The sequence below is a fragment of the Lissotriton helveticus genome, chromosome 2_2, assembly GCF_964261635.1.
Source record: "Lissotriton helveticus chromosome 2_2, aLisHel1.1, whole genome shotgun sequence".
In the NCBI taxonomy this organism is placed as follows: Eukaryota; Metazoa; Chordata; class Amphibia; order Caudata; family Salamandridae; genus Lissotriton; species Lissotriton helveticus.
Window position 1 is genome coordinate 369,714,254 of NC_136060.1, and position 12,111 is coordinate 369,726,364.

Below are 12,111 nucleotides of genomic sequence, written 5' to 3' on the forward strand. Positions count from 1 at the left end.
TTCATCACACTGGCCCATTACCAGATTCTAAGGTGGGCAGGCACCAGCAACATCAGGGGGTTCTCTTCACTCCGTCCCCCTCAAGCCCGCTGGGCTCACATTCTCTGCTTCATGTATATAAAGTGCGAGCTTCCTCCAGTCCGGGTCATAGAACACACATCCGTTGGAGTGTACTCTTTACTCCGCTCTTCTAGGTGTGTAATATGTGAGCAGCAGACACTCACACCACAGGTATTTGGAGACATCCCCTCATCTCCACCAAGGCTGCAGGTAGCACTGTCTTGGGCTCATACATAAAAGAGTTTCCTTCAAACACCGCTCACGAAAAATCATTCCTCCTCACTATAGCACTGCCCACCCTCTGCCCTGTAACTCATGCGGCACCCATGCAGGGCAAAGCACCGTGCACAATCTCACGCGGTATCCACGTGGCTGGCCGTCCGCTAGTTCAGCACTGTCACCCAGTGCCACTGGTGCACCCATAGGGGCCTGTAAGCCTCTAAAAGGACAAAGGGGGCTGGAGGGACACACCCGGGGCAGCTGCTGCACCTCTTTGGAGTGTGCAGGGCTCCACAGCACCGCTCAAGTGGTGATGAAAGGAGGCGAAGATCGAATGCGCTTTGTCGCTAGGAAGAAAGGGCGACTCGAGAGGTGGGCAGAGGAGCTGGGCAAGGGGGACAACGAGTGACACCTGCAAGGGGAGTCGGAGGGGAAAGCAGGCGCTCGTACAAAAATATTTGCAATGCTATAGCTCTCGCATTTAAATGCAAGACCTATGGCATTGCACACAAACAGCTGCATTGTCCTGGCTGCTTTCAAAGTAAAAGCGGGCATGGTGCACTAAATGTAAGCAAAGCACTTCATGTTTAAAGTAGCTGAAACTTAATAAAGAAAATAGTACATGTACCAAGTAACAATGAAGTAAAGGGCCAGTAGCCATGGGAGGTTACAAATGAAGGCATGGTCGTACTAAGGAGGGACTAACAGCCTGTTTAGAAATCTGAAGACAGAATTTTACGATGGACAAAGACACAAGCTAATTAAAAATGTGGGCGGCGAAGTGGGCTGGGCTTCTCTCCGGTACTCTACTACAACAGATCGCCAGAGCAGCACGCGTGCACTGGCTCAGGCTCGACCTAATGAATACCAGTGAGTGAGTCAATGTGTCCTGTGGAACCAATATCAACAAATCACACCACTTGTGGAGTGGTGTGGCTCACTGGTTAGAGGCAGCAGACCCAGAAGCAGAGGACGGCCCGGGACCAGGGTTCAATTCCCGACGCGGCAGGGTCGTGAACCAGGGTCAGCAGACTCGATAATTCTCGCCTCGGTGCCTACTCTAACCAGGGATCACACTCGGCACTATGGGCATTAGCTTGCCTCATCTCCACAATGGCCCCCCACAAACGCCGGGGATGCCTGGTTTCACCTTGGAGATACCCAGTAGGGAACATCTCACAGGGAAAGCCAGGACGGGTTCCCCAGCGGTCTATAGCGCCAGGACGCCTCCGGGTAGCAGTACACTTTACAAGACACACACATTTACAAATCCCCTCTAGATAGGAAATATTGCCCTCTACACTACCACCGCTCTGTTGCTGGATGAGAAATAAGTAGCCATCTAAACCATCGACATATTACAGAAATTTCATGATAGCACTTTGCTAGGCAAATATCATAGTCAGAAAGAAACACTTACAGTGCTTTAAGGCAACAGCTGTGAAGAAATACTTACCACTTCTTCTGAGAGAAGCTGTTAGAGGTACACGAGTAATGGATCCGGCCCTTGTGTCTGAAGGGAAACTTACACTCCCTGCCGTCCACTGTCAGCACTGCAATAGGGAGGAAGGAAATTAGAGGATACATATCAAACTCCCTTCTGTTGGTTACAAAAATAAAAACACATTTTGTACTTTTAAACAAGAAAATACAGTTTCTTTACATCAACATATTTCATCGACTTCTTGAAGACCCTCTGTGATTAATCATACATTGTTCCCTTTTCCATTTTTTAGTTGTATTTCGTTATTATTTGTCATAGAAGCTTATCTTTCTGTTGTATGAGTGAATTTATTGCAAGCCATTATTACTAATTTCCACACCACAGGCAGGTTTCCAAGTGGTGTGTGATTGTCCTCCGACAACTTTTTGCACTTTATAGAACACTAGCACTTTTCTTTTTAATGAAATATTTATTTTTGTTATATTTTTAGTGTGGGCTGCTAGGTTTGTGGGGTTATAGTGTGGTAAGCTAATTAAGTAATAAATAAATGAAACTTTAAAAAAAATGATAACCAATCATGAAAGTGTTATATATATATATATATATATTTCAACACAGCGGCGTAGTTATGCCAAACAAACAGGCGCACTCGTTGATTTTCTTCGGCCCAATTTTATTTTTCAAGGTCCCCCCCCCCCTCTCATGCTGACAGACGCGTTTCGGCGTGAGACGCCTTTCTCAATGTCAGTTCAATAAAGTTCAAAATAAACTTAAATACAGGTGATTGGTGCATGTGACTTTTCGTAACTACAAAATGCAGTAAAGATAGAAGAGGTGACTGCTCATAGAAATCCATGGTAGCAAATCGTGCAAATGAACAAGTGTACAACTTAGAAAAGAAAATACTACATTGTAATACGTGTGTTTTGACAGTACAATTCGTTATTATAAAGAGTGGTTGAGAATACATTACTCATAGTGAGTAAATCATTAAATCAAACATTTCATCATCCAAACTCAACGTTATTTTATGTCTAAAAACACACACTTAACATATTTGTGCCCTGAATGGGCTACGAGCTAAATTACTCATGATGTTAAATTCATTGGTTCAAAACCTTTGTTAAGCCAGACTACATTTAATTTTACGCCTAGGATAAGCTTGGCATAATTGAGCCCTGGATGGGCCTGAACTTAATAGTTCCGAAGTGGCTGAAAGAGAGTTCTCCATACATTATACAGTCCCAGAGTTTTGTATATAAAAAAACAGAGAATAATTACTCGATTTTGTATATTTACATAGCATAGCGAAAAAAAGGGGGAAAAAAAGGGGAGAGAAGAAAGGAAAAGGAAGAAAACCTCCTACATCTCTCTAATCTCAAAAAGATTCATTTGCAATTTGGTATATAATTCCCCTCTAACACTATTTCTATTATATTGGGTCTTTAGAAAGGATAGCAGCAGATAAGTTACAAAAGGGGGGGGGGGTGATAACTGTTCAGAAAGGTCAACCCAAGTGTACCCACATCTCTTCGTCCCCATTGTGCCCATCCGGCATCATGGTTTGAAGCTTGATGATGTACCTGGACTCCTGGGTCCACAATTTCTTCAGTCTGTCCCCTCCTCTTTCATTTTTGGGGACTTGGTCCAGGCTAAAGAAACTCAATAGATCCCTATTGCTTTTATGATATTTCTCGAAATGGCGAGCTATGGGATAGTTCACATGTTTGTTATTAATCGCTCGCATATGTTCGAGTATCCGCCTTTTAACTGGATGAATCGAACTGCCGATATACCTCTTATTACACGGGCAGATCAGGCAGTATACTGTGTACTCAGAGTTACAGTTCAGTGATAGATTGATTTCCCATGAGGCTTTTAGGGTCATTGACATCTGTTCTATACGCGGTGACCTTTTTGCTGAATTTACAAGCTTTACAGCTCATGCAGGGATAAAACCCAAGGGCAGAATCCTTCTTCAACGGATTTATTTGGAAGTGGCTATGTACCAGATGATCCCCCACAGATTTCCCACCTCTGTAAGTGGTCATTGGCTTAGCTGGTAGGCTGCCCCGAAGGACTTGATCTGTCTGTAAAATCTTCCCGTTTTTTCTGAAGATTTTCATGATCTGGGTAGATTTACAGTTAAACTATGTAATCATTCTTACTGGTTCCCCTTTGGTGTTATTGAGTTCAGTTTCAGTTTTGTTTTTACCCTTCCCTTACAAATGAGGAGGTCCCTTCTCTGCACTTTATCAACCCTGCTCTCCACAGTTTTGAGACTGTTTCCTGAGTAACCCCTTACGATAAAGCAGTCTACTGCTTCTGATTTGGCCTGCAGGTGTTCTTTCTCTAAGTTGCAGTTGCGCTTGATGCACAATAGCTCTCCATAAGGAATATTGGAGATAAGACTCTTGGGGTGATGGCTCTCAGCATGCAGAGTCGCATTTCCAGAGGTTGGCTTTCGATATAATTTAGTCAGCAATCTGTTGTTCTCGATATATACTGTTAGATCTAAATAACAGACTGTCTCACTACTTATATTGGCTGTGAAGAACAAATTAAGACTGTTATCATTAAGGCGATCAATGTATTCCTCAGCCGAGGAGCGATCTCCTCACCAAATGACGAAGAGATCATCAATATATCTTGCCCATAAGGCAATCCTGTCCACCCACAATTCATTTTCATCCGCCCAGGCCAACGAATAAATTCGCGTAGCTGGGGGCGAAGCACGTGCCCATCGCGGTCCCCCTTTGTTGTCTGTACAGTTGTCCTGCGAAGATAAAAATGTTATGCTCTAAGCAGAACTTGGTCATATCAACCAACATCGTACTGTGCTCTCTGTATTTGAGCGGTCTCTTCCCAAGGAACCACTTGATGGCTTCTAGTCCCTGTTCATGATGAATAGAAGTATAGAGACTCGTAATGTCCAGAGTTATTAGTAGCATATCTGGCTCCATCGTGATCCCCTCAATAAGTCGTAAGAAGTCCTGTGAATCTTGTACATATGACGCCAAGTCTTTCACCATTGGAGACAAGAACAAATCTATGTAGATGGAACAGTTCTCCAAAAGACTCTGGTTTGAGGCCACAATTGGTCTCCCGGGAGGACAAGTCAGATCTTTGTGCACCTTGGGCAGGTGATAAAAGGTGGGCAGTGTAGGACTCTCACAGTACAAAAAAATAAATTCCTCATGGTTAATCATTCCAGCAGTTTCCCATTCTTCGAGAAGTATATGGAAGTCATGGATACAGTCTTGGTACTCTGTTCTGGAAATAGTCGTATAGCAATCTTGATCTTGTAGTTGCCTAAGCGCTTCCTTCAGATATTGCTCCTTTTCTAGAATAACGATGTTACCCCCTTTGTCTGAAGGCTTGAAAATCAGACTTTCGTCATTCTTTAAGTCTTGTAACAGATCCCAATCTTTTTTTGTAAGATTGTATTGATTTCTCATGGGGGCCTTGTTCATCATTAGCTTTTTGAGATCCGTGATCGGCGCTTCATTGAAAACGTCTATAGCATTGTGTGGTGTCTTAGGTATTGTCCTTGATTTACATTTCAGTTGACTGTTACCCCCACACTGGGCAACGTTCATTCCTCTAACATGTTCATTCCTCTAACATGTTCTTCCACGATGTCTTGTGTACTCATGCCTCTTGTTTCTTCATTTTCTTCATCTTGAAGCCTTAGGAGTGTTCCCAAGGCAGTGAGATCATTGCTCGCCAACATATTCGAATCATCCGTCCTTGTTTCTTCATTGTTAACATCCTTTCGAGGATGAAGCAAGTGGATTTTTTGCAATTTCAGTTTTCAAATATATTTGAACAGATCAATCCTGATCTGAGTATAGTCCGGTTCCATGGTTGGGCAGAAAGTCAGTCCATATTGTAGCACTCGTGTCTCATCAGTATTAAGGGGTCTTTTCGAGAGGTTAATAATGGTCATGGTGTTCTCTTCATTTACCATTTTCCTCTCCGTCCCCGACTGCGTGTAACTCGTTGAGGTATTTCTTCGCCCCCGTCTTTTGTGGCCCCTCCTTGTTTTGCGCTTTTGTTTTGTTGTGGGGGGTGTGTCCTTGGTGGTGGTCTTTGAAAAAAAAAATATATATATAACAATTCAATGATTGGTTATCATTTTTTTTTAGTTTCATTTATTTATTACTTAATTAGCTTACCACACTATACCCCCACAAACCTAGCAGCCCACACTAAAAATATAACAAAAATAAATAAATGTAACACAATTACCGGAATTAGGGGCCGTGGCCTAGCAAGATGGCCGAGTAGATGTCTTTGCCAGTGCTCTCTTTGGCAGCTCGATAATCTGCCCGCAACCTACAATATCCTGTTTATTCTACCGTCTAAAGGGGTGGGAAAATAACGCGTACTGCCGGCAGAGAAGTGTGACAGAAGAGCATTGCCAACATTATGGAGAACCGCAGGGAGTGAGAGGACGCCTTTGTGAGACTGTCAGTGCCATTTTAAAAGCACAGGTGATACGAAGATTTGGCAGGAACACGGAGCAGCACCGTTGTATATGTATTCTCAATTTGTTCCGGTGATGCCTATGTTATGGGCATTTGTGCTTTTAGTATGTTTTCCATTTCCACCTTGGTATACTTCACTGCATTCTCTTCCGAATGTTCGGAAGTTATTTATGTGACGTCACCCCTCCTGCCCGGGATACCGACCTTGCCCTTCACCTGACCTGTCCTCCTCCCCATTCCCCGTAGACCTTTGTATACTTGATCTTCCAATAAATTTAACTTGTATTCACGTTTACCTGAGTTCCCTCTTCCTTCCACAACAAGCACAGAAAGGAAAAAGGCAAGCAATGACCGAGAGGGAAGAGGGACCGAAAGAACTTGGTGAAGGCCCAGCAGCGTCTGCTGTCCACAAAATTGCTGCGGTCCGCGGGGGCTGAGTGTGGAGTTGTTTCGATCAAGCCCTGGGGTCGGGCCCGGGGTGAAGTGGCACTGTGGCCCCAGCACTCTTGAGGGTGTGCTGCAGGAACCGGGGGCTCATCTCCGTCTCTGAAGGACGGCCTCCAGGAGTCGCGAGGTCTCGGCGAACAAAGAAGGCCGGTAGACGCTGGCGGAAAATGACAAAGGGAGGAGCGGAGGCCGACCGCTTCTGAGTGGGTAAGGATTCGGTGTGAAGATCGAGACCGGAGGGCCTGAGGCATATAGAAGTTCACCGGATAGCTAGGAAACCGGATGGGGACCGGTTAACACAGCAAAAAGCCCCAGGGGGCGGTACCGAAGGGAAACACAAAAAAGAACTGCAGAAACAGCAGTGCAAGACTTGCATGAGGGGGCCTTGTCCGAGTACCTTGGGTATTGCGGGAGGATCCGGAGGGCCCAAGTAGGAGACTGGACTCTGCCTTCCTGGGTCCAGTGCTGGGGAGCAGAATACAGGAATACAAGAGAGAGCAAAAAAGAATTACGTCAAGTCCCTCTGAACTGAAATAGGGTAACAACATAGAAGAGCGAAAAGATTAGACATAGAACAGCGGTACCGGGGGACATAAACAGTGCAGAGGGACACTATATCTCAACCTGCAGGCAAGATGAGAGGTGCAAACAGAGCGATCAAACACACTCCAGCAAAATGGAGAAAGACAAAGTGCCAAGACCACAAACTAATTACATTTCCAATTATACACAACTGCTGCCCCAGGGACCAGAGATCAGGGAGGAAGAAGCAAACAGAGGTGAGGGCCCAACAGTGCGAGGAACCAGAGACTCCCCCTCTCTGGCGGATGTGCTGCAAGCAATCCAATGGACTATGGTCCACATAATAGATGCAGTCACATCAACGTGAATTAATTGCGATGTGATCTACCGAAAGTAGCGGAAAGAGTGACCACCACGGAGCACAACGTGGACACAGTGCAGAAGGAACTATGTAACCTCAGTATCACTGTAGTTGACCTCAAAAAGAGTGTAATACAACTAGATGAGAAGGCAGAGGACTCCAAAGGGCACTCGCAAAGGAATAACCTGTGATTCATAGGCTTTCCAGAAAAGACTGAGGGCCCCTCAGCCCCTCAGCAGAACTCTTCCTTGAGGACTGGATAGTCCACGTGTTTGCCCCAAAGAGACTTTCAATTTTTTGAATGTAGGAAGGGCACACAGGGTATTGGCCCCCCACCCAAAGCTGGGTGCACCTCCACAGGCCATTATCAACAGGTTTTATGAAAATAGTCCGCAACGCGATTCTGCAGGCCACCCTCACCAGAGGTCAGATACTGTACAAAGGTCATCCCATGTCTATATTCCCGGATTATACCCAACAAGTCTAGGACCAAAGGAAAACATTAATAACAGTCAAGCAGAGGCTCCGTGATTTAAACTTAAAATACAGTTCCATGTTTTCAGCAAAGCTGCGAGTGGAAAGCGCATGGCGCACTCTGTTCTTCTTTTCAGCAACTGAAGTGAGTGACCGGCTGGATTCTAGGGGCGAATCGGGAGCCTGTTTAGTCCCATCCACGATATCAATAAGAATGTCGGCGACAAGGGAATGAACCCAGGAAAAGCAAAGGGAAAAGCAACAACAGCAGTGAAGAGGGGGGCAGTCTGGGGTGGATCTGAGTCTGCCCTGATGGAACACTGCAGGCCTCAGACTCGGAGACAGTGCCGGAGTCCAAGGAAGTTTTTCAGGATCACACAGTGGACCCTAGCAGCACCGAGAGCATTCAGAAATGAACTGGGAGAAAGCCCAAATAGACTGATAAGTGATCAAAGCTTATGACTTCATGGGGTGGGAAAAGTACTGGAATGAGGGTAGAGTTAGAATGTAGAGCGTTTCATGTTTACGGGATGATATGCTCAAAATGGAAGTCGGGCTGCCGGGGAGAGGACCCCCCCAAACAAAGGTTGGGCTTCAGGTGGGGAGCTTGAGGTGTCTCCTTGCACTCCGGTGGATACCAAACCACTGGCACAGCACTAACTTACAGGCACACTTATATGTACACCCAAGTCAGTTAAAGGAGATGAGCATAGAACTCAACAATTGGAGGTGTGGATTCAGGATAAAGTTGATAGTGGGGGTGGGGTAATGGGGGAGCATGTGCTACTGGCTGTTCCGGTTATAAAAAAAAGGAATAGGGCTCACACGAATGCCATGGGGAAGGGGGGTAGCAGTGGAATTATTAGTTGGTCGTGTCTAGGAACCTGGTCTCGTAATCAAATCCAGAGGGGTTGGAGTGGGGAAATCCGCATTCTCAAGGAGGGCGGGGGTATAATGAGGTGGAAGATGTTTGTCAGATAGCTGCACAAATACTGAAGATCATTACCTGGAATGTCCGAGGAATAGCAGGCTTGGGAAAAAAACGCTGGATACATGCCTTCCTGAAACGGTACAGAGCGGCAATAGCCCACCTGCAAGAGACACATATGTGGAGGGATACGGTCCCTAGCCTGTGTAAGAGATGAAGGGGACAGCTCTTCGCCACCTAGTATTCTGGATTTGCACTGGGGCGCTTATCTGCGTGGCGCCGGTAACCCCCTTCCAACACCTACATCACATGCTAGACCCAGAAGGGAGATATATCATCTTGCATGGAAAATGGAAGGGAAAGGAAATATGTATTATAATTGTCTATGCCCCTAACTTGGATTGCCCTGATTTTTTCCCGGCTATCCTAAAAGCAGCAACCCTGTACATGGGTGCAGAGGCCATCCTCACTGCGGACTTTAATTGAGCTTTTGATGCAACACTGGATAGGGAACCCCCAATAAACAACACAAAACCTTGAATGTTGTCATCGTTGATGGCCATAATGCATGGCATCCACCTACAAGATGAATGGAGGGCCTGTAGCCCATTAAAAAGAGTGTTTTCCTGTCACACCCTAGCGACCAATCCATTTAGCCACCTGGATCACTGTTGTCTTACCCCCGAACTATCCGCTGTGGTGGATGGAGTGTCCTATCTGCCCTGGAATTTGTCTTATCATTTGCCGGTTCTACTGACCTTAAAGAGTGGTGAGGGCCGTCCGGTGATACCAATATGGCGTCTCCGTGCAGAGGCATGACAGACCTACCTTATACTTCAGCAATTTCAAAGGCCATAAAACACTTTTTTTGAGGAAAACTAGGAAACGTCATCTAATAGTTCAACCGAGTGGGAAGCTATGAAGGTAGTTATATGGGGGATGCATGAAGACAACATATGGGGTACGGCAGCAACTAGAAAGGGATATGCAAATGCAAGAAAGACAGCTAGGGATTGTGTAGGAAACCATTCACATTACACCCCAAAACTTGGGTAAATTGAGCGCATCCAGGGAGGATTTATTAGAATCATTGCACAGGTTAGAAAAATTTACATACACAGCATATCGGCAACGACTCCATATGAAAGGGGAGAGGATGAGTGCACATCTTGAAAGGTTAATAAGAGTGGAGAGTGCGGCAACACTGATACTCCATTAAGAAATAAAGACGGAGACACAGTATGTACTCAACTAGCAAGACACTTATTTGCAGTATGCAAAAATAAACTCTCCACGCCCAAACAAACATTATGGGATTTTTGGGATAACCTAGACCTACCTAGATTAAAGCAGGAGGCCACGGACGCCCTCGGAGCACCAGTCTCCAAGGAAGAAATAATGGCAGTTATCAGAGGACTTAAACCGGAGAAATTCCCCGGAAGTGACGGCCCTCCCGCGAAATTCTATCAGCGGTTTGCTCCATTGCTGGCTGACCAACTACTGAGAGTATATAATGAGGCTCTGGGAAATAGGTCCCTGCCTGCGTCCATGCAAGAGGCCGTGGTGACTACGATAATAAAAACAGATAAGAATCCCCTATTACCTGACTCCTACAGGCCGATCTCCCTTCTAAATTTAGAAGCAAAAATTCTGAGTGAAATATTGGCAGTCCGTCTATTGCCATACATGTCCCAGCTTATAAACCCTTATCAAGGTGGAATATTACATATAACATACTGATTTTGACGCATGTATGGCACGCACCTTTTTTGGCGACTGAAGAAATCACACTGGCAATGTTAGACATCGAACAAGCGTTCAATTTAGTGGAATGGGAATATGTATGGTTGAGAAAGATGGGTGTGTGACAGGGGTTCATGTAATGGGTACCATTACTCTACATTAATCCAACAAGGCAGGTGAGACACCTATCCCCACTCCGATTCGTGATAGCAACGTTAGCCTTTGGCGGCACTATTAAGGGAAAAACTGGGGAGATGGGGAATTTAGTACCGGGACACCAATCACATGATTTCATTAATAATAATAATAATAATAATAATAAAAGCCTTTTATATAGCGCCTGGTTACACTAGAGAAACAGTGTGTCCCCGCGCTTTATGAACAAGGACTGGGCTGATATTGGGAAGATGGGGGAGAAGATTTGGAGGGAACAGAGGAAGAAGCTCATACTTTCGGGAACAGGTAAGTTTTTAATTTTTGTCGAAAAATGTTTTCTGAAGGTTCCATTCTGAGTTCATTGGGAAGTGCGTTCCATTGTTTGCTGGCCAAGTATTTAAAAGATCTACCGCCCATGCGTGCCCGGTAAATTCTGGGCACTTGAAAGAGCATACAGCCTTGGGATCTTAAGAATCGTTTGGATTGATACTTGGTCAGTAGTTTTTGGAGGTATCTTGGTCCTTTACCTTGGGCAATACGATGAGTCATACACATTGTTTTAAATGTAATGCGCTCACGTATAGGGAGCCAGTGAAGGGTGCTTAAGGCACATTTCCCTGATGACCTTCTAGATAGGTTAAGTGCCAGTCGGGCAGCTGCGTTTTGTACGCATTGCAGACGCTGAAGACCTTTTTTACTCAAGCCCATATACAGTGAGTTGCTATAATCAAGATGGGGTGTTACTAAAGCATGGATCAGGGTTTTTCTATTTGTTGCAGGGAGGGAATCCAGGGTTTTGCGTAGAGTTTTAAGGATTCCGTAGCATTGCCTGCAATCCCTCTGGTGTGGTGTTCGAGAGACAGAGTAGAGTCTAATCTGACCCCTAGGTTTTTCACCTGTTCAGAGGGTTTTGGTATGGCGCCAAGTTCAGATGGCCACCATGCAGACGACCAGATGGACGGAGTCTTCCCCAACACAAGAAGCTCCGTTTTATTTGCATTAAGGCATAGACAGTTGGTATTCATCCATCTGGCTAGGTCGCTGAGGCATGCCGAGAAGCTAGCTGAGGCTTCCTCTGGTGGTCGAGACAGTGTCACCACTGGCTGGGTGTCATCCGCGTATGACACTATCTCGACCCCATATGTCTCAACTATCCCAGCCAGGGGGCCATGCACAGGTTGAATAGTGTAGGGCTCAAAATTGAGCCCTGCGGCACCCCATGTCTGAGTTCTCGAACTTCCGATTTGAAAGGGGGGCAGTTGATTTG

At 45.5% G+C, this 12,111-nt stretch overlaps 1 protein-coding gene across 1 annotated transcript in view; it reads right to left on the bottom strand.

The window, feature by feature from the left end:
• The window catches only part of HGFAC (HGF activator), a 751,326-nt gene that overhangs the window by 534,732 nt on the left and 204,483 nt on the right, over window positions 1-12,111 (bottom strand). The window contains exon 3 of the mRNA XM_078678540.1: window positions 1,736-1,832. Within this exon, the coding sequence (XP_078534666.1) occupies window positions 1,736-1,832 (97 nt within the window). The remainder of the gene's footprint in view (window positions 1-1,735; window positions 1,833-12,111) is intronic.